Source organism: Sinocyclocheilus grahami, unplaced genomic scaffold (genome assembly GCF_001515645.1).
Source record: "Sinocyclocheilus grahami isolate Dianchi unplaced genomic scaffold, SAMN03320097.WGS_v1.1 scaffold211.1, whole genome shotgun sequence".
NCBI classification, from domain to species: domain Eukaryota; kingdom Metazoa; phylum Chordata; class Actinopteri; order Cypriniformes; family Cyprinidae; genus Sinocyclocheilus; species Sinocyclocheilus grahami.
Genome location: NW_015505390.1, coordinates 261,533 through 289,202, shown reverse-complemented (window position 1 = coordinate 289,202; position 27,670 = coordinate 261,533). Strand labels below are relative to the sequence as shown.

The following is a 27,670-nucleotide window of genomic DNA, read 5'->3' as shown; positions in this document are numbered from 1 at the left end:
CCTGATGTGTGACTTTGCTCACTCTCTGTTTCAGGTGGTTGATGTGTCTAAAAGGATATCCGATGTACCTGAGTGGTTCAAAGGCAGCAGACTGAATTATGCAGAGAACCTGCTCAAACACAAAGACCAGGACAAAGTGGCTCTCTATGCTGCAAGTAAGTCACATCCAATTTCTGAACTACCCAAGTTTATTACACGGCGCTCAATCAGCATTCAACATTTTGTATAAGCTATAAATGACCATGTCCCCGGTAAGCACGTTGCCTCTTTGATCTCACATGATGAAATAATTTAATCTCAAATCAATATTTCATATGCATTTATTTACTTGCTTGGTAAGTAGCTGAATAATAAGCAGGGCACTTTTGCAAAATACACCCTTTCAGGTTAATCCTGATCTTCCTGCCTGGTCTATTTTGTGATAATAAACTGTCTGACTGTTTGTTCTCCCTATTGAATACAATGAGGAAAATCTGAAGTTTTAAGCTTCGTTAGGCAGAGTGTCTGTATAATTCAGCTGAACTGAATTCAGTGGCAGTCATCCAGGTCATATGAAAACAGCTAACCGTGATTCATACCACATTCCCAAACTGCACCCTTAAGCACTTTCAAGCAATACAAATCTTTTTTTAACTTAATTATTTATCTAAGAACTGCATCAGCTGCATTCAAACCCTGGTTGCCATTGCATCTTTTATGTTAAACTTTTCATTGCACATTTTATTACCAATATATCTCCATGACCAGACACCGCACAAACGTCTCCCAATTCAAAACAAGACCCTGCATCTCTGCTGACCACCTTGAGCCATTGTCTATCTGACCTTATACACAAATGGCTACTTTAAAATAGCAACAGCACTGTGTGCATATGTGTTTTATCTGTATAGATAGAATCTGTCGTTGCATGGCCTCTGGCTAATGTAACACTAAATGAATTATGCTATCTGTAATTTGATTTGGGGGTTTAGTGTCTGTGTAGGGGCGGGATGCACCTGTAGTTGAGCTTTTATGTTGTGATGGATGTCCTGATGCGGTCCAGGAAAGAGCGGATGTAATTACCAAAGTGGCATCTATCAGAAATGTACCTGCGTCATTGGTTTGTGTCTTCGTGAAACAGGGAGGCTCATTTACCTGAAAAAGTAGATTACATAGGACTCTGGAGCCCAAATTAAATGTAACACTTCATTTACTGATTACATACAGTAATGAAAAACATTACCCGAGTTGACTGTGATATCTCAGCTGCACCACAGTCACAGATGGCAAAGAATTCTCTGGTTGCTCATTAAAGCTAGTGCGCTGATATTTACTGATTTAATGATAGGTAGATTTAATAATAATGAACACGACAACATTTTTATGTCACCGTTACCATTCAAAATATATATATTTTTTAAAGAAATTAATATGTTTTGTTAAGCAAGGATGTATTAAATTGATCAAAAGTGTCAGTCGCATTTATAATCTTTAAAAGATTTATATTTTGAATAAATGATGTTCTTTTAAACTTTCTATTCATTAAAGAATCATGAAAAAGTAATGTATGAATGATTTTCAGTAACGTATTAAGCAGCACAATTGTTTATTCAACAATATTGATAATAAGAAATATTCCTGAGCACCTAATCAGCATATCAGAGGGATTTCTGAAGGATTATGGGAGACTGCTGTTGAAAATTCAGCTTTTCCATCACAGAAATAAATTACATTTTGAAATATATTAAAATAGAAATCAATTCTTTTAAAATGTAATAATATTTCACAATATATTTAAATGCAGCCTTTGTGAGAAAAAGGGATTTCTTTCAAAAAAATATATAAAAAAAAACTTATTATTATTACTTATTTATTTTTTAGCTGTCATGTCTTTTTTAACATGTTTGAGATTTCTAAAAGTGATATTTTTTTTTCCTCCTCTTTTTTTTTTTTGTAGCTGAGGCGAATGAGGAGATCGTGAAGGTGACTTTCGGAGAGCTGAGACGTGATGTCGCTCTCTTTGCTGCCGCTATGAGGAAGATGGGCATCAAAACTGGAGACAGGGTCGTAGGTAAGCAACATCTCCTTTTCTCTTTCATTTTGTCTGTCTCTTACTATTTGTGTTGCGCTTTCTCAGTCACCCATTTGACACCCAGATGACAGTTGTGGGATGAGGAAATACAAGCCAACACTCAGCCAAATACAAGAAAATCGAACACAATGTTTAATATTGCATCAGGCCTGGGTGTTCTAACCTGTTTTTCCTGCTTTCTTTCTTTGCTTTTTTACTCTGTCCTTGTTTGTCTTCATGACTCCTAACTCTGAGAGCCAGACAGGCGCTCCTGAAATGACAAACTCCCCCTATCCTGTCTCAGTCCTGGGGTTCAGCCAGTCATTCTTGGCTATAGATGGAGAATAAGAGGGATGCAGTTATACAGTGGCAAGGGTAATTAGTCTTTTCGAGCAGTTTGTGTGCAGATTTAAAACTCAAATGGTCGTTCAGGCAAGCTGAAGCTGGAGGTTCGTTTGAAGGTTCAGATGCTTGATATGTCTCCACCCTGTACTGTGGAAGCATGTGTGAGTAATTTATGCAGGTGATGTGAGAGGGGGAAAAGTGTGTGTAACCGCTGACATCATTCTGCTGCCACTGGGTCCATTATCTGCAGTATCTGCTGATCATCTTTGAATTGTAATGGCTGTAAATGGGAGAGGGCCATTTCAGTGACATACACACTTAGATTTATTATTACAAGTCCCTATAGAGTAATAAAGGAAAATGACCAGTATGGTACAGAGATTTATACAGTTATACTCTATAAACACATTTTGGTTGGTTTATTAATATCTTCATGATTCAGATACAGTGTTTTTATGCTGTTCTTTGCAGACAGATTTAAAAAATGTTTTTAGAAGTTGTCTAAAGCTGGCAAAATGTTCTATTGAGGACATTCTCAAAAGTAAAAGTGGATTATGAACTAGATTTTTGGTTTGAAAAAGTGAGTGTTCTGTCAATGCGAAAGTCAACATCACAAGGTTGCCAGGGTGTTGCTTTATGGTTGTTAGAGTTGCCGTGACGATGCTAGTTGGTTTCTAGGGTGGTTGACTACTATGTGACTACTTACTCAAGTAAAAGTTTATCTGATTCCGGATATGTCTTGAGCCAAATCTATGAGAGAGCTTTTTTTTTTTGCTCATTTATGGTCTGCCACATAAAATTAGTCAATTTAAGGGAATTTTGATACATAGAATAACTTTTATTTAATTTAATTTATAAATAAAATAATTCAAAATATGTATTAGTTTATATTTTTATTATCCTAAAATGTTTTATTAAAAAGAAATATTAGATTATTATATAATAATAATAAAATTATAGAATAATTTGAAATTTTTAAAATATGTTCTGAAATACTTTACAAATATTTTTTACTTAAAATAAAAAAATTAAATTATATGTGTATATATAGGTGTATATATATATATATATATATATATATATATATAAAATAAATGCAAAACCATTTTTGAAATATGTGTAGATCCCCTTGTGAATGTTATGAGTTGCTGCTGTGCATTTAGTCCAAAGCAAATTTCCTTTAGTGGGACAGTAAAGTATATTTAATCTAATACACTTATCTGTAAAAATTATTAGCTACATGTAAGAACTGAAGTGGTAATGTCTCCCTGGCTTTAATTTTCTGTATAAATTCCAGTACTACTATGCCCTTTTTCTAAGTATTTCAACGTGGGTGCAAATATAACTGTGTGTTCACAGAGGTGTGTCTGTTTTGTACAAGTGTGTGTTATGTAAAGTAAAACCCTAGAAGTTTACTTGGAGTGTATTGATCCTGTTAGGGTGTGCAGTTCTGTGTGTGTTCATGTATAAAGTGTGTTTCTCTGTAGCAAGCAAAAATTAGTAAATAAAAAATAAGTGTAATATTCCGTCATATTATCGCCCATGTACAAAAAAAGTAGGTCATGATACCATAAATTCTCGCTGTCTTCAAGTGTGTGTGTGTGTGTGTGTGTGTGTGTGTGTGTGACCTGTTAGCTATGTCAGACATTTTGTCACACATACACACACATTACTTCTCGCTCCTGCCTCTCTGCGTCTCTCTCTCTCACACTCCTATGAGGAGATTAAAGTAAGTCTACAGCCCCCTCAGGGCTGAGGTTATTCCGTAAATAGGACAGGCTCTAGCAGATAAAGCTACATAGATTCACCAATACTTATTGACAAAAGTAAACTCAGTATATACATTGCTGCCATCTGTGCTTAAGTCAGGGTACTACAGCATATTACTGCAGCTAAGTGGAATCAATGTGCCAATTGTGTGTACACTAACCATTCAAAAGTTTGGGCTCAGTAATATTTTTTTTTAATGTTTTCTTTTTTTTTAAGGCTGCATTTATTTGATAAAAAATACAGTAAAAACAGTAATATTGTGAAATATTAAAATTTTAATGTTAAAATGTGATTTATTCCTGTGATGCAAAGCTGAATTTTCAACAATCATTACTCTAGTCTTCAGTGTCACATGATCCTTCAGAAATCATTCTAATATGCTGATTTGCTGCTCAAGAAGCATTTCTTAGTATCAGTGTTATAACTTTTTTTTCTGACTTTTTTATGAATGAAAAGGTTCGAAAGAACAGCATTTATTAGAAATATAAATCTTTTGTAACAATGCAGAAGTCTTCACTTCACTTTTGATCAATTTAATGCATTGTATAGAAATGAATAAACATTCATTTCTTTAAAAATTCTTACTGACCCCCAAGTTTTGAACTGTAACTGTAACTATATAGTGTGTATATATAGTTTATTTTTAAACAATATAGCCTATTGTGTGTGTGTGTGTGTGTGTGTGTGTGTGTGTACTGTACCTTAGGTATTTTTTTTCTATCATTTATGTGTCTTTTTTCATCTTCAGGGAGTTCTAGACCGGATTTCTCAGATCCAGCCTAAGTTGATATTCTCAGTAGCAGCTGTTGTGTATAACGGCAAGCAGCACAACCATATGGAGAAACTCCAGAATGTTGTTAAAGGTATACAGCACACATTTCAGCTCACGCAAAGCTAGATTTTTCCATCATGTTATTATGTTGATATATTTGCATTTCATGGAGCTGCATATATTTGTTTTTTCCCCCATCATCTCTCTCAGGTCTCCCTGACCTGAAGAAGGTTGTGGTCATTCCATACGTTCGCTCTCGACAAGAGACTGACCTCTCCAAGATTCCCAACAGGTCTGTGCATCTATGTGTGTTTACAATCATATTTCAATACATCATATTTCTTTTTATTATATATTGCATTGATACTTACATTTGCATGTACAAGTTAAATTCACTTGACAAAATATGTTCATTTGTAATGACCTAAAGTCATAAAGCATAGATGACACTTGTGACAAGCAATGATTAAGAGTTTTTGGTGTAATATACTACATACATACACTATCGTTCAAGTTTGGGGTCAGTACAGTTTTTTAATACTGTTAATTAATACTTGATATTAATCAAATTGAATTAATAAAAAAATGTATCAGTTTCCACAAAAATAACTGTTTTCAACATTGGTAAGAAATGTTTCTTGAGCAATTTATTTCTTAAGGATCATGTGACACTGAAGACTGGAGTAACGAAGCTGAAAATTCAGCTTTGCATCACAGGAATACATGTTAAAATATAATAAAATAGTAAACGGTTTCAATTTTAAATTGTAACAATATTTTACTGTTTTGTATTATTATTTGATCAAATAAATGCAGCCTTGGTGAGCATAAGAGACTACTTTCAAAAACATTAACAAAATTAACCAACCCCAAACTTTTGAACGTTAGTGTACATATGTATAAAATACATCACTATATTGTAAGATTTATTATTAAGTGTTTACATACTGTAACCTTTCAATCCTGCTATTTAAATATCTGTTGCTTTGTTTAATATAAATTTGGTTGTATTTTATGGACATTCCTTACTGATATTTAACCTGTGATCGTGATAATTGCATTATATTAATTGTAAGCTACTACTTCGAACACACATTGATTTGTAATCTCTCTATTCTTTAAGGGATAGTTCACCCAAAAATGATCTTTTTTTCCCCTCAAACCTGTATGAATTTCTTTCTTCTATTGAACACAAAAGAAGATATTTTGAAGAATGTTGGTAATCGAGCAGTTGCTGGTAGCCATTGACTTCCATAGTATTTGTTTGAAGTCAGTGGCTGCCAGCAACTGTTTGGTTACCAACATTCTTCAAAATATCTTCTTTTGTGTTCAACAGCAGAAAGAAACCTAGGTTTGGTTTGGAACAACTTGAGGGTGAGTAAATGATGACAGAATTTTTATTTTTGGAGTGCTGTCCCTTTAAGATGGCTGAATATCCTGTGAAATCCATTTTTCGTATCTAGCATGCAAAGTACTTGTATTTTGCCATTCTTCACTTATAAATCACTTTGGCTAAATCAATACGTGTTAATTGTTTGTTAGCCCTTGTTAAACTGACAGAATAAATCATTTCAAATGTTTCTATGAAGTTTCAGTTGGGTTTTTCTTCCTCTCTCAGTGACAGCTGCTGCTGTATGTTCAGATGAAATCTGAAGTGGTGCTGTCTGGTTAGGACACAGTCAGTCCTAAGTCCTGACTCTCTGTCTCCTGTACTTTTTCTGTCAGTGTGTTCCTGGATGACTTTTTGGCCATGGGTAAAGAAGGGGATCAGGACCCTCAGTTGGAGTTTGAGCAGCTGCCCTTCTCTCATCCTCTCTTCATCATGTACTCTTCTGGTACCACAGGAGCTCCCAAGTGCATGGTGCATTCTGCTGGGGTGAGTGTGTGCGCGCACCTAAGACATTGTGCAGAGTCCAATTTGATATATTGTACTCTGTGCAATTACTTCTTGATATATGCATTTTCGAGCGCCCTGAGCCAAACATGATGTATAAGGAAAGAAAATACAGATGCAAGCATTTTGCAGGTGTACAAATATCAACAGCTAAATTATTCATTTTTAATGTAGGAACTTATTGATGCATTTTATTTGCTTAAAATTGTGTGTGTGTGTGTACTCGTAGACAGGGTTTAGGGCAATGTTTTTAAAATTAAAGCCATAAAAAAACTGTTTTTGTTCATTGAAATAAAGCTTAAATTAAATATAAATATTAGATGGAAAAACATACTTGAAAAGTGAAAATGAGAAATGTTTCCTTGAAAATCAACTTAAACTTTTTTTTAAAGGCAAGTTTATTTATATAGCACATTTCATACACGATGGTAATTCAAAGTGCTGTATATTAAAAGGTTTTAACAGATTAAGACATAAAATTAACTATTAAAAAAACAAAGATTCCAATAACAACAACAAAAATTTTAATATAATTCAAAACAAAGAAAAGAGGAATAAATAGATGATGCTGTGCATTTTATTTCAGTTAAAGTACTAAAACTGAAATAAAAGAAAGCTAAATATGAATATAGAAATATGTCTTAAACTGCTGCATGATTTCTGTAAACATCCCTCCTATGCATGTTGGTCATCACACGCAAAATCTCTTGAATCACCAATATTGACCACAAGATGGCAATAAGAGGCCATTTTAAAACCTGACACCATAAACCAGATGCAATTGGGATGAGCAATTATGTGCACCATTCTCATCCCTTCTGAATGCATTACTTGTGTAATCCCAACATTAGGGACACAGTAGCCCACATGAGTCTAAATCAACCATTCTTTCTTCACATACCCACAATTTCAATTCAAAAATCAACATTGCACAGAAAATTTGTTTGAAAAATCAGGGAAGGCAAAAGCAGTGCTTGATCTTTTTGCTTTGTTGTGCTTCACAATCACACTTCATATGCGCTTGGTCAGTGTGTGTATAACACTGCGTTTTCATTTTCACCGATTTTCCCTTTAGCCTTTGCGGCATTTGTGTCTGACGCCTCTCTTGCGTGCTGGATAATTAGAGCGCTGTGTCTATGAAAACACAACACGTGCAGCCACGTTTCTCTCTTCTCGCTCTATGGATGATCAATGTTCAGTGAGCTCTTATGAAACAGTACTCGTGTCGGGTTATGGCTGTTAGCGAATGAATGAACACGCTAGCAATTAATGCTTTCACTAGGATACGTGTTAGACGCATGGTGTTAGAAAAAAGGAATGTGTGGGGGCGTGCTGGATAATTAGAGCGCTGTGTCTATGAAAACACAACACGTGCAGCCACGTTTCTCTCTTCTCGCTCTATGGATGATCAATGTTCAGTGAGCTCTTATGAAAACAGTACTCGTGTCGGGTTATGGCTGTTAGCGAATGAATGAACACGCTAGCAATTAATGCTTTCACTAGGATACGTGTTAGACGCATGGTGTTAGAAAAAAGGAATGTGTGGGTTTTTTTTAAATCCATGCAGTGTCGCTGATCCTTTAGTTCGTTAATTAGGCCGTTCCCTGCCTGCCAGAATACTTCTGAACGTACAACACCAGCTCATGAGAAAGAACTGGAGAAGAACATGAGATTCAGAAAAACAAACACATGCTTTGTGTTAAGTCGCCTCTGATTGATATCGAAGACCTCTAATTTTACTTATAAAATGGATAATTCCGGTCCTTGATTCTGATTGGTTGAGCCGTGTTCGAAGCTGTTGTACTCTACGACTACACTACCACTACAACTTTGTTGTAACCACAACTGTTTCTGAGGAACTACATTGTTTGGTGGAAGAATACTGTTTTTATTAATATCATTACACTTTATTTGCTCTGTCTTATTTTGTGCAACCTAACTACGTATATGGAATAACCGTTTTATAAAAGCAATAAGCCCCGTGAAGCGTGAATTCTTGGGGCTTATTGCTTTATTTTCTTAGCCATTTTTCCAGGTGATTTGTAATGATTGTATGAAGTCAGCTGTCCTCAGGTTCACACAGATGTCCTAGCAAAGTAACCACAGGTGTAGTTCATCACATTAACTGTGACCGTTTCACCAGTCTGACCCTTTTGTTCTCCTTTCCCCAGGGCACTCTCATCCAGCATCTTAAAGAACACATTCTCCATGGCAACATGACCTACAGTGATGTCATCATATATTATACTACGGTATGTATCTGCCGCCTTAGATGCAGTAACTATACCATTTTGGTGGAAAACAGCATCTTTCTCCAATGACATCTATTCAAAAGTAGCTGTGCTGTCTGACTGAATCTTTATAAGCACCATACAGTATGCCTTACCTTTCAAAAGTATGGTTTTTGAAGTCTCTTGTGCTCACCAATGCTGTGCCTGAAATTGCATACTTCCCTACTACAGTATATAGTTTGCGAAAACAGTATGTGAGGCGAGTAGTATGTCCGAATTCATAGTATTCGCAAAACAATAGGTGAAAAGTACCCGGATGAACTACTACTTCCACCCGGATTCTTTTTTAGGATTACTGATAAACTAATGTAGTTTGATTTGTATTAGTTATCTGTTTTAGTTTTAGTTACAGTTGTAGTAATGTTGTCATTTTATTCGTTTTTTTTATTATGTCTATATAGGCTTTCTATTTAAGTTTTATTTATTTTGAGTTATTTCAGTACTTCAACATACAAAATGGAAATGAAATAATATATATATATTGAATGTATTTATATATATATATATATATATATATTAGTATTTATAGTGTTTTAGCTTTTAGTTTTAATTACTTTTTCTTAAAGTTTGGATAAAAGCGTCTGCTAAATGACAAAGTAAAGTAAAAGGATTCTGAAGTGCGCATACAATGGACACTTTATGAGGCCACGGGAGAGGATTTATAGAGGAGAGGATTTAATATTGTGAAAAAATTGTACATTTTAAAATGTTGTCTATTTTAATATATTATAAAAGAAGTTTCTGTGATGGCAAAACTGAATTTTTATCAGCCATTACTCCACTTATCAGTGTCACATGATCCTTCAGAAATCATTTTAATATACCGATTAGAAACATTTCTTATTATTATCAATGTTTAAAATAGTTGTGCTGCTTAATGTTTTTATAGAAACCATTATACATTTTTTCAGGATTCCTTAATTTATTTGACATTTTTTTGTAACTTTTTAAAAATCATTACTATCACTCTTGATCAATTTAATGCATCCTTGCTGATCAAAAGGATCAGTTTCTTCAAAACGTTTGAATGTTAGCAGCATGTAGATTGCTTACTTCTACAGGTATTATAGAACTCATCGTGTTAGTCTTTGATGTGATTGATTAATGTTATTGTGCGCCACTCCCACAGTCTTAGTTATTACATAGAAAAAACTATTTCAGAAAAAGTAATTTCAGAGGCAGAGAACATTATTACATTTTGATGAAAGATTTTAAACAAACGTACTACTTTAGCATGACGTACACTGATGAATTTTTCCCAATAACAATAGGGACATTTATTAATAAATCAGATTAACATAATTTGCCATTATGTCTTCGTTAGGGCAATGTATTTTCTTTCCTCTATGTCTTTTAGCAAGGTTCGCAAAATGAAGATACACATAATTTCTGGGCAGTCCAGTTTGATATTCAAAATGATATGGTCCATTTTGAACACTGTTCGTTAAACTTTACTGAGTAGTTGGTGTGTTTACCCAGTCTGGTCAGACTCAGGACAAAAATGTATTCTCTGACCCAATCTCTCTTATTTATATGCAGACGGGCTGGATGATGTGGAACTGGCTGGTGTCCTCTCTAGCTGTTGGGGCTTCTGTGGTCCTGTACGATGGCTCCCCTCTTCTTCCCAGTGCCAATGTGCTCTGGGACCTTGTAGACCGTCTGGGGTAAGTAAATCTGTGTGTGTGTGTGTGTGTGTGTGTACCTGTTTTTCTATTCTGGTGGGGACTTAAACCTGAATACACACAGACTCATGGGGACTCGTGTCACGGTGGGGACCTAAATTGAGGTCCCCACGGGTAAACAAGCTAATAAATCGCACAAAGTTTTTTGAAAATCTAAAAATGCAGAAAGCTTCCTGTGATGGGTAGGTTTAGGTGTAGGGCAATAGAATATTTGGTCTGTACAGTAGAAAAATCATTATGCCTATGGAGAGTCCCCACAAGGATAGTAAACCAGACGTGTGTGTGTGTGTGTGTGTGTGTGTGTGTGTGTGTGTGTGTGTGTGTGTGTGTGAGAAAGACACACTATAACGAAGGTGTCACAGTCAGGAGCTTCAGTCCCTTTTTTTTCCCTCATGCCCCTGCTGTAATTGGCCGAGGTGTGGCAGTACTTATCACCAGCATCTGCTGTGCCCTTTGTGTAAATGACACCACATCACCACGACAACCTGATTTAAAGAGATGGGTCTAATTGGCCACTTTTAATGTGGCATCGAGTTCCTTTCAGAGTTTACCTGTTATTGATCAGAAATGATCGAAGTGCAACAGACACTGGAGTTCCTCTGATTCACACTTGGTGTGTGTGTGAGAGAGAGATCATTTTCAGCTCCCATGGCTACTGGTGAAAGCCTCTATTCTTAACTCTCATTGTCTCGCTTCTTCCCAAGAGAAAGAAAATAGAGACATTTTTGCAGAAGCTATTGGGAAAGCCAAAATATACACACACTCACACATTTTTATTACTCACCAGACCCATGTGTGCTGCTTAAATCACTTCATTTCAGAGACGCATTCATTTTTTTACATTTTTAATTAGGGCTGACAATCAATTAAAAATAATATATAATTAATTGCATACAAATTAATATAATTAAATACACTGCCATTTAAAAGTTTGGGGTCAGCAAGATAATTTTCTTTAATGAAATTAATACTTTTAATCCACAAGGATGCGTTAAATTGACCAAAAGTGGCAATAAAGACATTCACATTCTATTTCAAATAAATGCAGTTTCCACAAAAATATTAATCAGCACAACAATTTTCAACATTGATAATAAGAAGTACCAACTCAGCATATTAGAATGATTTCTGAATGATCATGTGACACTGAAAACTGGAATAATGGCTGCTGAAAGTTTAGCTTTGCGATTTACAGAAATAATTTACATTTTACATGTATTAAAATAGAAAATATTTTTCAGTTGTAATATTATTTCACAATATTGCTGTTTTATTTTATCTTTCATCAAGTAAATTCTGACTTGTGAAGATAAGAGACTTCTTGCAAAACAAAAAAAATCTTACCAACCCAAGACTTTTGAATGGTAATGTATGCGAAATGCCAATTTAATCATATTAATTGCAAAAAGCTCATAAATAAAGAGTCAATTTCAAGATATAGCATTGTGGCAAACGAGTAAAGCATTTAATAGATGTTACAAAAAATGTATTATTTGGAAATTAAACAAACTGAAGTCAATGTAAGCCTATCACAGTTCTACAGGTCACCGCAATTGAGTTTGTCAGTCTGTCTGAAATTTACACATCATGCATTCTAGCATTTATGCAGTATTTTTTTCTTTTTAATGTTAGTCTGTGGCGTCTTTGGCCATTTCTCAACTTTTAAAAACATGTCTCAAATCCTCTTGAGTTCAGTTCCATGCCATTGCACTGAGTCTTGCTATATTGAACGCAAGATTGCATCCTGTGTGAACTGTTTTTGAGCGGTCTGCTCTCAGTAAATGTGATTTGGCGAGGCGTGTTGCCTGTGATAGCAGCTGAGCTTCAAATTTGAATTGCTTCAATTGTATGAATATTTCTTAATGTGGAATTTACATATGGGTCAGAGGGCATGCTTAAACTGTGTTGTGTTTTTAATCACGTTATTTTATATAGATATTAATTGTATTAAGTGGATATGTTAAATTTAACAGTCCTGATTTTAAAAGGCAGCTCAGGTTTGTATCCGAGTCTTTTTATTTGTCTTTCTGAGTTTAGCTTTGAGTTAGTCCTGTTGGTGACACCAATTAAGTTCTTCCTCTGGGCAGTATAGGGTCTATTTGGAGTTTACGGAGATAGTGAAAAGACGGTTAATTTTTAAGTTTAGTGGATACGTCATCATTCAGTGTAGTTCAAACCCACAACCTTTTAATTCCAATCAACAGTCTATAGATAGAACCAAGTGCCCTCTACATTTTTTTTCTTTTTTGATAATCTGTTACACTCAAATATTTGTCACAATACAGAAGATCTTTTGCTGCTTCCATTCCATCATGAAGCATCAATCTCAACTGGTTCTGAACCTTTTAATTATTAGACTAGGAGGGTGTTTACATGGCAACTTGTTTTATTTAAAAAAAGCAAGGAAGATCTTGTTTTCATTTCCATCAAATTGGGCTACTTTTAGGTAATACTAACTAGTTTAAAGGGGTCCTATTATGCTTTTTCACTTTTTCAAGTTTAGTTAGTCTGTAATGTTGCTGTTTGAGCATAAAAAAGATCTGTAAAGTTACAACGCTCAAAGTCCACTTCAAAAGGAGATATTTTATTTAACAGAAATCACTTTTTAAAAACCACAACGAACGACTCGTTTGGACTACAATGCATATTTTCCGGGATTTGTGATATCACAAATATCGACGAATGGGACGAGACCTGGTTGAGCTGCACTAGAGAAGGCAACGAGTGTAATCACTATGTCGGAGACACGCTAGCTTTCCCAAGGCAGACGAACTTAGAGTGGTTACAATCATCCGGGTTTAAATTGCGCTCAAATTGATTTGATTTTGACGCAATATTTACACTGAAGCTCACAGGCGGCTATGGTAAGGAGCGTGACATTTCCCGACCAGGCGCCGAGTGGTGCCAATCACAACACACACTGGCCCAGCTAACCAATCACAGCACATTTCGTATTTCAGAAGGCGGGCCTTCATTTGATACAGGAACTATTCGAGCCGTTTATGCCAGACTGGGGAGAGAGGTGTTGTAATAATGTAAAATATGAAAAATAATGTTTTTTTGAACAACCTAGTATGAGAGCCTGTTCTAGTACACCCCCAAAACAAAATCAAGACTTTGTAAAAGAGCATAATAGGACCCCTTTAAGGCACGGCCTCTTAACTTAGTGCACACTACAAGACTCAAGCTTGATGCTTTTGATCTATTAGTCTGTATCCAGAAATTGCAGATCGTAGTTCATACCCAATATATTCTGGGATCATCGCTTCAGTCGAGGCCTGCAATCAGTTGTGTAGTGTGCGCAGGGAAACATTTCTGTGTACTTGGCTTTATTTGATCATGCTGTCTAAATTTGTAGACGTTTGCCTTTGTGACAGAGACAAATAGAGACAAATAAAGTTCATAACTTCAGATTGAATCAGCCCATCTACTCCTGTTCTGCAGACCAGGTAGAATAAAACATGCTCTTTCTTTCTCTCTCTCTTTTGTCCCACTATTTTTAGACATACGAATGGATTGATCCTGGATTAGCTTTTATCTTGTGCTGCTCCCCTTTCAGATTAATTGTGTTTTAATGTTTACAAATAATCAATATTCAATCAGAAGGTAGATGGGGTGACCATGTAGATGTAAGAAAATGCGTAAGGGAAATGTATTCTGGACAAAGGGCCATTGTGAAACTTGGTCATGATAGACAACTCTTCCTTTGTCCCATTTGTCATTGTTGGGGAAAAATAGCTCCTATTTTTTGGTCTTTAATAAGACAGAAGAGACTAAGAATGGATTGTGTTGAAGTGTAAGACAATGGACCCAATACTTTCTCCATAGTTTGAGAGGAACCCACAATCCAGAGTGGTATGTTATTGAATCTTATCTTAGGTTGCTGGAGCTACCTAGCTTTGCTGGCACATTAGTTGAAGAATGCAGACATTAAATTCTCTGAATTATTGTAATTAATAAGTTTGTTTCCTTAACTGCACTGATAGTTCCTTTTATTGAGGTCAAGATATACACCCCCCACAAAATTTAGGGGAAGTCGTGGCCTAATGGTTAGAGAGTCGGACTCGTAACCCAAAGGTTGCGGGCAGGGATTGTAGGTGGGGGGAGTGAATGTACAGCGCTCTCTCCCACCTTCAATACCACGACTGAAGTGCCCTTGAGCAAGGCACCGAACCCCCAACTGCTCCCCGGGCGCCGCAGCAAAAAATGGCCCATACTCGGGGTCACTGGCCCACTTTTGGATGGAATAAATGCAGAGCACTAATTCCGAGTTGGCCACATGTCACTTCACTTCACATGTCACTTCACTAGAGGTGTCCAATTCTGCTTCTGCAGGGCTGCCTTCCTGCTAAGTTTGACTCCAGCACACCTGTCTGGTAGACATTTGGGGCCAGTGGAACTTGATTAGTTGGTTCAGGCTAAACTCTGGTGAAAGGTACCCCTCTAGGAGCCGGATTGGACATCTTGATATATACCATTAAGCTGGGCCTTACCATAACTGGGGGCTCGTCCGGGACCTGAATTGCGCTGGTTTAAAAGTCAAGAATGAGCTTTTTACAATCCACATAACAATATTTATGTATCACTACACATTTGGGGCCAGTGGAACTTTCAATGTCTTTCACAAAGCATTGCCATGTTGAGTTAAAGGGATAGCCTGGGAGAAACCTGGATCTGAGTGCCGTTTCTCAATGCTTCATTGGTGATAGTTGATTGATCTCCCCTTTGAATCTCTAACCTGTTGGGTAATAAGCTAAGTATCTAGTCAATATCTGGTTAAGATCTGATATACACCTATATATATTTGCTTGAAATTTTACTTCTATAGGCCAAACTTGCTTGTCTCATCTGCCAGTTGTAATTTTCCATGTGCAGATGGGGCCAAAATTATGTGGCTTATACGAAATGAGCTGTCTGAATATTTAGACAAGCTTCACTTCTTTAATATTAGAAAAATGAACAACCCCATGATCAATTCTATGGATAGACTATGCAGTAAATCAGAGGTCCATGATGCTATAAACGGAAGGAAGATCAGTGCTTGGTCATAGCATTAGATTGGTTCTGGCAAGTTTTCCCATTTTCCCTGACTGATATCTTGCTTGTGAAATCACGTTCCATTTCATTTCATATACAATTCTCTTCCTACATTCTAAACGACCCATTACTAACCAGGCCTTGCCAGCTGCCACCAATCACACGCAAGCAGGACATTGTCATGGCACCTATCCACATTGGGGACGTCTCTTTTTGGACAATATAGAGAAAGAAAAACAGAATGACAAATGAGTTTAGATGGGTACTTAATTATATTTATGTGCAGCTCTTGATATTTTTCACATTAATTGTTCAATGCAAAATATAGGTTAATTTTACCTGACCATTTTCCGCTTCCAAATGAAATGTTTCACTCTTTACGCAAATCCCCTGTGATTGGTTAGCCTCTTTGAATGTCAAATGCGTGGTTGCTCTATGCTTTTGATGTGCAGATTGTGGGTGTTTTATTAATTCTCATGGTTGTGTCGTCAATATGCTGACAATTTCTGAATGACAATTTTTTGCTGCTCTTGGAGCGGTGTATTCTGAACATTGGAGTACATAGAAATCCTGTTTTCACCAGGTTTAAGTGTTAAACATCGGTTAGGATAATTTCTTTTCCATGTGCATTTAGGAATAGGCATTTTCATGTAGTATACAACCTCTAGAGTAGAAAGTCAGCTCTACTGGATATTTGCCCCCCCCCCCCACCTCCTGATTTCTGACCGCGAGTGAATCCATCAAGAGATAGCTGACCGAGGCCTCTGCAGGTCAACAGGCCATTTAGATCAATTCCACCTCATTGACACTGACTGAAAGTGCTCCGCTTTTTGTTCTATAGTGGAAGCACGGATATCTAAAGTGCTATGGAAATTAGGTTTTCATGTTTGTTGGTGATGTGGCCTAGTGTAATGTTTCCCAAACAGATGTACCTCAGGTTTCTTAAAGATGCTGCCCTTTTATATTTTACCTCCTAAATTGCAGCTCGGTTTTGCAAGCTCTAAGAAAGCCATTTTATTTTTATACATTCAAAATATACACCTAATTGTTAACATCCATTTTTGTCCATTTGTTTTATCATCTGCTGACAGAATCACGATTTTTGGGACTGGAGCGAAATGGCTGTCTGTGTTGGAGGAGAGAAATCTGAAACCTGGTGAGCTGCATTGAATTACAATCCCTCTGTCTTCTCTCTTTCGTTTCTTCACTTTTTCTGTCATAATAGGAATGTCACTATACAGTATTTCAGTAGTCAATACCAATGCCAGTGATATTTTATATTTTTAATATCAATTTTGATACCGCTGCAAAAACAAATATGTTGTCGAGCACTACACATTTTATACTGCAAGGCCTAATGTTCAGATTTTTTTAGCACACCATTTGCTTGTTTACAAATCTACCGTTTACCTTGTTAGAAAGCGCTTTGTTGCACATGTTTGACTATTCATGTGCATCTGTGAGGTAAATGCACCAAATTGGGTCTTTACTCGGTACTACTGATGAGGAGACAATTTGAAAATGAGCACCTGTGGTTTCCAATGCAGGGATTAAAAAAACAACTTGAAATGAAATTCAATGCACAGCTACTTAAGAATGTCTGTCAATGGAAAAAGATGTAGCTGCGCCAATGCTAACCAGCAAAACCCTGACACCTTGGATGTAACTGGTGCTTTATGAATTAAATTTAATTAATATTGCATTAAATTAATATTTAGTCAAATTAAATTAAAGTGATAGTTCACCCAATTAGAAAAAGTCTGTCATTTACTCACCCTCAGTTTATTCCAAACCTGTTTGAGTTTGCTGAATGCGAAAGAAGGTATTTTGAAGATTGTGGGTAACCAAACAGTGCTGGTAGCCATTAACTTCCATATGAACAAAATTCATATTCATGTTCAGTGCTTTGTGAATGCCAGTTCATGTCATCCTTAAAGATGAAGCTCTTGTTGTGTTTGAGGTATTGGAGGAATTAGTTTTGCATGTGTGTGGTTGAGTGGATTGTGTGTTGGGGGGTCAGAGACGTGCTTCCTGGCCCTCCGCTGCTCGACATTTCAGAGTGACACCTGTTAGCCTGTGGGGTGTGGCACTGGCTCTGATAACCGGTGCGAGAGACCCTCTTTACATGGGACCCCAGACGGATGTCCTGGCATGTCGCCTGCATACATTTCAGCACAGCGTAACGCGGTTCATAATTCTGATCACTGTGAGCCATACCCATCTGCCTCCGGACTATAGACAGTCTAAATAGATGACAGCGAGCTGAGCTTTATACTTCAGGACTGTTTATAATGTAATGTAGAATTTGGGGCATATCAAAATTCCGCTTAAATGCATGCTATGGTAATTGCAAAACAAAACAAAAAAACATGCAAAACAAAAATAAATCCCCTAACTCCTCCAATACCTCAAACACACCAAGAGCTTCATCTTTAAAGACAACATGAACTGGCATTCACAAAGCATTGAATATGTTAGTTACAGAATGAAAATATATGGACATAGATTGGAATTTAAATATATGTGGTTATTATTGTTGATTTTCTTTTGAGGTCTTGCAAGCTGTAGTATTTCCTTTAGGAAATGCTTTTTTTTTTTTTTTAACTAATAGATTTAGTTTTTCTTGACTATTCACAGCAAACACGCACAACCTGCAGACCCTCCACACACTCCTTTCTACAGGATCTCCATTGAAGCCTCAGAGCTATGAGTATGTGTACAGCTGTATTAAGAACAATGTGCTCCTGGGATCCATATCAGGTGGGCATTCTATTCTATTACCTGCCTTTTTCCTCCTTTCTTTCTTTTTCTTTCTTTCTTTTTTTTACATTTCTTTTTACTTTGTTAATTTTCCTTTCCTTCCTTCATCCATCTCTCTCTCTCTCTTTCATTCTTTATTCTTCTCTTGATAGTACGGTGTGTGTGTGTTCTAATGCCTACAGGGCCCTGCGGAAACAAATTAGCATCAGCGTTAACAGCAGTGGTGGACTGCTGATTTTGTGTGCATGTGTGTGTGTTTGTGACTGGGGTCTCGCAGCATGTCTCTCTCACACACCACCTGTGCCCAGTTTCTCCCTGCGGTTTCACCAGATGAGCTTTGCTCTAATGGCAGGTCAGCGGCAGCCTGCTACAGTCATGTTATTCACAATGAACCTTTCAGAGCTGTTTATTTAACTTCTTATGTGCAGTGCTTGTTCCTGGATGAGTTATTGCAAGGAATACAAGGAGGTTACAGCTATGCTATTTTTAGTCTTTGCTCTTTTATTATATTACATTTCCATTGCATTTTATATTATATAAAATGGGTAGTTCTGGTCTTTGATGCGGTTTGGTCAATAACCATGTTTTATTTACAAATATGATGATTCTCTTCACTGAACAGAATATGTAGCTATGATTTTTATATTGATTTTTAGTTTTTTCTCATTTATATTATATAATATTATACTATATGGAATATTACTGGAAAATATAATGGCTTTACAGTAGTAGCGATTACTGTGTTAAGTAATATATGGTTAATATGGTTATGGTTATTATGATTTTGTATTGTAAATGTTTGAAAGATTTTAGTCAATGAACTTTTAGAATTTTGTTAAAAAAAAAATTCAGATTCTGAATCTAAAGTAGACAAATGTGATCTTATTGTCTTATTGAGTGATAGATTATGATGTGTTCTTTGCATATGTCTGCCATGAAGGCTTTTTGATTTGCCATTTGGCTCACATTTGATACCATGACAGCAATCCCATTGAATTCTGACATGTTTGCAGAGCACATGAGCCTCATAACTTTTCAGAAAAAGGCTTTGACTGATGTTTCTTGACTCCAGAGGTTTTTGAAATGTCAGGCTACCTAAAGATGTCTGCTGGGAAACAGCAGCGCAGCAACACGATCCTTTGTCTTCAGCTCTGAGCTCAGATAGCCTGTTGACCCTCTGAAATACTGAGAACCTGCTTTGTCTAGGATCATCGCTGTGCCCACCTCCCCTCAGATACGTGACCTCTGCCAACCCGAGGCAGATTTGACCTTGACCCCAATGTCAAGCAGAGCATATGTGTCGAGGCTTGTTTCCCGCCGCTCCTGTTACTGTGCCAGCCAGACTCCTGAGCGCAGAGGGGCAGCTGGCAGGAAGCTTTAACACTTTCAGCCACCCAGAATCACCTGAATCCAGTAGACCCCCCAATATCAGCTACCATCTGTCACATACACACATAAACACACACATCTATTGTCCCAGCAACCTTTTTCACTTTTGCCCTTTTTATTTCTCTCCTGTTTTCGGTCTCTTTTATAATCTGACTTTATAGCCATTACATTTGTCAATTACTGAGACCTATTTTTATTTAGAGCCACCTCTATCCCAACACTGCCTCTCCTGGTTTTTCTCCACAAAACCTCATTATTTTGAAATATTGATTGTCTTGCTTTTTCTTTTGGGAAAAAGCAAAAGAAAAAGCTTTTCAGTGCTGGCATTATAATGACTTGGCATCAGAGCTGCTCACATATGTTGTAGGTTCAGTTTTATATTGGGTGACTCCATAACTATAGGCCTAAAATTACTCCATTGAAGTATCAGAATTCACATGCTTCTAGCTGCATAATTATATACACAATTAATTGTTTAGGTTCAAAATATGTCAATGCGCTTCATAACACAAGTGCCTATTGCATTTCTCATCATTGCCACAGGGGGCACACCTCTTTCAGGTCAACTGCTGTCATGGATGAGCAAAGGTTTGAGGAGAATCTTGCTGAGAAAGCTACTTAAAACCCACATTTATGGCTAGTTTTTGAGCTCAGCTTATCACTTATGAAGACTCGGGATTATCTAAAGTATTATCAATTTCTATGCAATTAATGGTACTTTAAACAGACCTTATGATACACAAATATGTAATATAAAAAGTGCAACTTTGGAAAAAATTTGTTTGTGATTGGCAAATTTGAATGTAAAAGTAGTTAATTTTGTAGTGTCACTCCTTTTATTTAGTTACTCTCATCACTGATGGCTTATTACTTGTGTTTTTGGCTTTTTCTCTGCCATTAAAAAGATTGTTTGAGCCCTGATGAGGTTACGAAACAAGCATTTTATATTTGTAGTGAAGTATTGTGTGAGCCAGTTTCATTCCTGAAGAAAGCCTGAGTTTGTTGGACCAAATAGATATTTGTGCACCTTTGTTCAGCTTGTTCCTTTTGCTTTTATTGTGTCTGGTAAACAAATCAATAGGGAAGGGCTGCACTATAGAAACTGTGATCCATATAAATGGAGACAGGATAACAAAGCTACCAGCAAATTATGCCAACAAGTTAATGAAAAATCCATTCAGTTTCCACAAAGTAAACTAAATTTCTAGAGCTTTTCATCTGTTCTGAAGATATTCTGAAACACGAAAGATCTGTCTGTCTTTGAATTTCTCCACAAACCTGTGAGATTTTCTTACCTTGAAGATTTTGATCATCTTTCAAAATAGAATATTAACATCTTTAATATTTCCTCAGGAGGCACAGACATCATTTCATGCTTCCTGGGTCAGAACATGACGGTGCCTGTTTACAGAGGGGAAATTCAGGCCCGAAATCTGGGCATGGCTGTGGAGTCCTGGAATTGTGAAGGTGAGATATAGCTCATGTTTATCTCTGATTTATGGTCAAGACACAGAGGTCTTCTTTTATTTCATTGTATTATTTTTAATATAAAATTAATAGTTTGGGATCTGAAATCTGATTTGATTCGATTCACAAGTAGTTAAATATAAATATTGGTGTCGGAAGGATTTTTTTAAAAGAAATTAATACTTTTATCTAAGACTTTAAATTCATCAAAGATTCTTGAAAAACTATATATCATTGTTTCCACAAAAATATTAAGTGGCACAACTGTTTTCAACATTGGAAATAATATGACGTCCAAATCAGCATATTAGATAGATTTTTGAAGGACAGAGAGAGACACTGAAGACTGGAGTAATGGCTGCTGAAAATGTAGCTTTGCAATCATAGGCATAAATTACATTTTAAAATATGTATTTAAATAGAAAAGTTATTTTAAATTGTAATCATATTTCACAGTAAAAAAGCTCACTAACCCCAAGCTTTTGAATGGTAGTGTACATTTATTATGTAAATAATATATGTTATTTAAAGCCTAGATATTTTACAACATCACCTACAATAATGCTAAGAACCTAAATTAACTGCCAGAAGAATTATTAAATAAATGTAATTTATTACCCCTTAACATTGGTAAAAACACTTCCTTTGTAGCTTATTGCTTCAATAAAGCGGTTGTGTTTGGTGTGTATTTCAGGTAAGTCTGTTTGGGGTGAGAGTGGGGAGCTGGTGTGTTTGAAGCCCATCCCGTGCCAGCCCACTCATTTTTGGAACGACGAGAATGGCAGCAAATACCACAAAGCCTACTTTTCTACCTTCCCAGGTAACCCTTCACATGACATCACCCTAGATCTCTTTCAAAATCTAGTGAACTGCCTCCACAGGCAGCATTTTAAGATATTATAGGCATCATTGCAAAATGCATTGCTTCAGACTCATTGCTCGTAGCCTATAGAGGCTCACAGATGCACTCTGTTGCCTTCCTTCAAAGCTCTTAAATGGTGAAGTGTGTTTTCTGTCTGATTTAGAAAGCAAACGAGTCATCTGCTTCAGTTTGTTCAGAAGACTCTGCAGCTTTTCTGGCGTATTGATTAAATGATTTCTGAGGGCAAAAAGGGGAAAAAAAAGAACCTGCCAGCTTTTGTTAGCACGAAGAATCTCCTTGAAGCCTTATTGCTGTCGGTTTGGAGATGTAGGAAAAGGCCAATCAGGACAGTTCAGCATCATTAGCGTTCTCAGGCCGTCAGCGGTCAAGATACACAACAGCTGCTTCTTTCTATAACTATTTGTTCATCCTTCTCAATCCATTTATTTGTGTGTATCTCCTCATTCAGGAGTCTGGGCCCATGGTGATTACTGTAAGATAAATCCAAAAACGGGAGGAGTCGTCATGCTGGGGAGAAGGTAAGTCTTGCTTTTTGTTCTGCTTTGTTGTATTGAAGATTTTGATAATCTTCTTTTGTTTATACTTATAATATTGCTTTGTTACTGTATTATGATACTCTGAGATTAGTAATGCCCCTAAATGGTATAAAGCACTATTTGTTCTGTCTGTATTTTCAGTGATGGAACCTTGAATCCTAATGGTGTTCGGTTTGGGAGCTCAGAAATTTATAACATTGGTGAGAAATAAATATACACATTTTTTCCTGATAAAAAAAAGTCGACTGGTTTAGAACAGGCTAAAACATCAAGTGGTTTTAATCTTTCTCAAAATATACAATATATTGGTACCATGATGGTTATTAGTGAATATTCACTATCGTTAAAAGGTTTGGGTTCTGTACATTTTATTTTTTTTAAGCTCACCAAGAAAGCATTTATTTGATCAAAACAAACTTTAAAATGGTAATATTGTGAAACATTATTACAATGGCAGAGCTGAATTTTAAGCAGCCATTACTCCAGTCTTTAGTGTCACATGATCTTTCTGAATTGATTTAATAATAATAATAATAATACGTTTAATTTATATAGTGCCTTTCCCAAGCTCAAGGACGCTGCACAATGACAAAAGCAAATAAACAATCATGTTATACATAGATGGACAAGACATTTGCCAAGTCCAGAACGTGCGGTTGCAGTTGCATACCACAGTAATAATACAGTATCATAATCGCACACACACACAAAAAAAATTTGAATTAAAAAAATTAATTTCTTCTTCTTATTATTCGTATTCCTTCTTATTCTTATTATTAACATTTCTTATTATTATCAATCTTGAAAACAGTTTGGAAACTGCTTAATGTTTTTGTGTAAACCATGATAATTTTTTTTTTATTTTGATAAATAGAAAGTTCAAAAGAACAACATTTATTTGAAATGGAACTCTTTTGTAAAAACTTAAAAAATCTTTACATTACATTTACATTTAGTCATTTAGCAGATGCTTTTATCCAAAGCGACTTGCAAATGAGGACAATAAAAGCAGTCAAAACTAACAAAAGAGCAACAATATATAAGTGCAAATGACAAGTCTCGGTTAGCCTAACGCAGTACACGTAGCAAGGTGTGTGTGTGTATGTGTGTGTGTATGTATATGTGTGTGTGTATATATATATATATATATATATATAATACACACACATATACACACACGCAAAGAAAAACAAGTGGATAGAATAGAAAAAATAGAATAGAAAAATATAAATAATTATTTAAAAAAAACAATTTTTTTTTTAGATAAAGGCTGCATGTTGTGTGCTACACTAGATGCCCCTTCGCAATGACTATTTGGTCTCTTTCGGTCTCTTACAGTCCATTTCTTCATGTGTCCCATCCACAAATCCAGAGACTGTCGCTGTAGGCATTCCTCCATAACGTTTCAACCCAATACATTTATCATCAGAACACTGCTCACAAATGAAAAAGCTGCATTTGTTTGTTGTTTGAAGTTGTGAAAGTCAGCAAGACCGTTGCAATGACATGAAATCCAGTTAACCATGTAATATTAGATTATTTGATTATATAATGTTTGCATTAGGAGTAAAGGGAAGAAATTCTGGGCAGTCGAAATGTCTAGGATATAATCTGAAACCACAATGAAAAATAGAAAATATCGATTTATGTTGGATCAGATTCGAGCTGGTTGACATGTACTGATGATGCATATCACAGAAATATTTACCAACACGTTTCACAGAAGCAGGCTTCCATCCAGAAAATAATTTTTTTTAGTGACACTGAGAGAGGATATGCTGCAACTGCTCGCAACAAATACCAGAAAATGTGATGTGTCTGAATAATTTTTAAATAATTTTGTGCTAATAATGTTATTGCAGCAGTTGTTTACAACAGAGAAGCCTTGCAGGCTAGTATTGATGTACATTTCAAGTTTTAATGGGTCATATTTTTGGGGCAAGTTTTTGACCTCAGTGAGACCTCTATTTAGGTTTCCTAAAAGAAACTACACACTACAGAGTTTTAAAAAAAAGCTTTTTATATATGATAAAGCTTAGACAAAACTCAAAACTGTGGACGGGCTCTTTAAGAGGCTCATTTCTTTGAAATTGAAATCATTCGGTATAGAGGTGCAGATGGCAAGCAGTTGTGCAGATCGCTTGAATTAAATCAGTCCTTATTTCCGCTTCAGACAAGCAGGAACGGATCTGTTTCACCTCATGCCCACCCTTGTGCCACCATATGCCCCATATCTGCTTAGTTTTGCTGACAGGACTTGCCTGGTCTGGGACTGTACACATAAGGAAAGCTACCAAATCCTTATTTATTGTTAGTCACTGTAGATTTCGCTGTACATTACCACTTGTCGCAAACATTTTTTGTCCCCCAATTTTTTTTTTCATTTTTCCATACTCGGCAATTTCATAAACATTCCATGGAGATCTCTTCCACTTTATTACCATGTTGTTTTTCCTTTTGGATACATGGAAATGGAAATACTGGAAATATATTTTTTGTTTAGGTCCTTATTATTGTATTACATTAAATGTATTTGGTGTATTACTAGTAAATGAAAGGTGCTCTCTTCTCGATGGCTAATGCAATATTCCTGCTTTGAAATAATATAATTGTACATCGCTTAATGTGAATAATGATTACTAATATAGCTGAGAATATATTTGTTATGAATAGATTATGCCTATATACTGTATATCAATGGACCACTTCAGTTGTGTCCACTAGGAGCATACATGTATTTCATGTATATCAATACTTATTGTACTCCTAATTAAAGAACTAAGAAATTATTCTGGTCTACTGTAATTTTTTTAATTAATTTATTTTATCTTGCATGAATTGTTGCACGGTCTGTCTTTCTGTCGGTCGGTAGGCTGTAAAATGCTTTTTTGTGACACTGAGAGAGGATATGCTGTAGCTGCTCGCATCAAAAGCTTGAAAATGTGCTGCGTTTTAATCATTTTAAAATAATTTTGCGCTAGTAATGTTATTTCAGCAGTTGTTTACAACAGAGAAGCCTCACAGGCTAGTATTGATGTACATTTCAAGTTTTAATGGGTCATATTTTTGGGGCAAGTTTTTGACCTCAGTGAGACCTCTATTTAGGTTTCCTAAAAGAAACTACACACTACAGAGTTTTAAAAAAAAGCTTTTTATATATGATAAAGCTTAGACAAAACTCAAAACTGTGGACGGGCTCTTTAAGAGGCTCATTTCTTTGAAATTGAAATCATTCGGTATAGAGGTGCAGATGGCAAGCAGTTGTGCAGATCGCTTGAATTAAATCAGTCCTTATTTCCGCTTCAGACAAGCAGGAACGGATCTGTTTCACCTCATGCCCACCCTTGTGCCACCATATGCCCCATATCTGCTTAGTTTTGCTGACAGGACTTGCCTGGTCTGGGACTGTACACATAAGGAAAGCTACCAAATCCTTATTTATTGTTAGTCACTGTAGATTTCGCTGTACATTACCACTTGTCGCAAACATTTTTTGTCCCCCAATTTTTTTTTTCATTTTTCCATACTCGGCAATTTCATAAACATTCCATGGAGATCTCTTCCACTTTATTACCATGTTGTTTTTCCTTTTGGATACATGGAAATGGAAATACTGGAAATATATTTTTTGTTTAGGTCCTTATTATTGTATTACATTAAATGTATTTGGTGTATTACTAGTAAATGAAAGGTGCTCTCTTCTCGATGGCTAATGCAATATTCCTGCTTTGAAATAATATAATTGTACATCGCTTAATGTGAATAATGATTACTAATATAGCTGAGAATATATTTGTTATGAATATATTATGCCTATATACTGTATATCAATGGACCACTTCAGTTGTGTCCACTAGGAGCATACATGTATTTCATGTATATCAATACTTATTGTACTCCTAATTAAAGAACTAAGAAATTATTCTGGTCTACTGTAATTTTTTTAATTAATTTATTTTATCTTGCATGAATTGTTGCACGGTCTGTCTTTCTGTCGGTCGGTAGGCTGTCTCTCTCGCTCTCTCTCTCTCTCTCTCTCTCTCTCTCGATTCAATTCAAAATTGCTTTATTGGCATGACAGTAAATGATACAATATTTCCAAAGCTTAGTATACATGTACAAAAAGATTTGTATAATAATTAAATGAACATCACCGTAATAGAATTGAATATTATAACATCTTAGAAATATTAAACTGTAACAAATTATAATGTGTGAACATTTGATACCACAGTCTTTAACTTACATAGAAACACACATACATACTAAGGATCACTGTGGTGGACAGTAGGGTAACACACTGATGTCAGACACAACACACATTCACCCGCTCTCTCTCTCTCTCTCTCTCTCTCTCTCTCTCACACACACACATTCACACATTCACCTGCTGTCTCTCAATTCAATTCAAATGAGCTTTTTTTTAAATGACTTGCACAGTATTGCCAAAGCATTGTCCATTACATGAATAAACAATTATATAATACATAAACAAAACAACAATAGATATGTAAAATAATTAAGTAAATAAGTACGTGAAAAATATTAAAGGCATTGTTTAAAAATAAATAAATAAAAATAATGTCTCTCTCTCTCTCTCTCTCTCTCTCAATTCAAATACCTTTATTGGCATGACAATAAACTGTCTCTCTCTCTCTCTCTCTTTCTCTCTGTCACACACACACACACACACACACATTTACCTGCTGTCTCTCACTCACTCACACACACACACACACATTCACCTGCTCTCTCTCTCTCTCTCTCTCTCTCTCTCTCTCTCTCTCACACACA

At 36.0% G+C, this 27,670-nt stretch overlaps 1 protein-coding gene across 1 annotated transcript; it reads left to right on the top strand.

Annotated features, from left to right (window-relative positions):
- Window positions 1–23,087, top strand: LOC107595953 (acetoacetyl-CoA synthetase-like). The gene is made up of 13 exons (XM_016286554.1): window positions 1–155; window positions 1,937–2,050; window positions 4,906–5,028; window positions 5,148–5,229; window positions 6,663–6,813; window positions 9,003–9,083; window positions 10,662–10,786; window positions 16,933–16,997; window positions 18,479–18,601; window positions 21,344–21,457; window positions 22,152–22,277; window positions 22,789–22,858; window positions 23,018–23,087. Exons 1-13 carry the CDS (start codon window positions 5–7, stop codon window positions 23,085–23,087), a joined length of 1,395 nt encoding a protein of 464 aa, XP_016142040.1. The 5' UTR covers window positions 1–4.
- The last annotated feature ends 4,583 nt before the right edge of the window (window positions 23,088–27,670 follow it).

Excerpts from the sequence above, each read along its gene's own strand:
- LOC107595953 (XM_016286554.1), top strand. The coding sequence starts at position 5 with ATGTGTGACTTTGCTCACTCTCTGTTTCAGGTGGTTGATGTGTCTAAA. Across the intron at positions 2,051-4,905 it reads AACTGGAGACAGGGTCGTAG|ATCTTCAGGGAGTTCTAGAC; the intron begins GTAAGCAACATC and ends GTGTCTTTTTTC. Across the intron at positions 9,084-10,661 it reads TCATCATATATTATACTACG|ACGGGCTGGATGATGTGGAA; the intron begins GTATGTATCTGC and ends ATTTATATGCAG.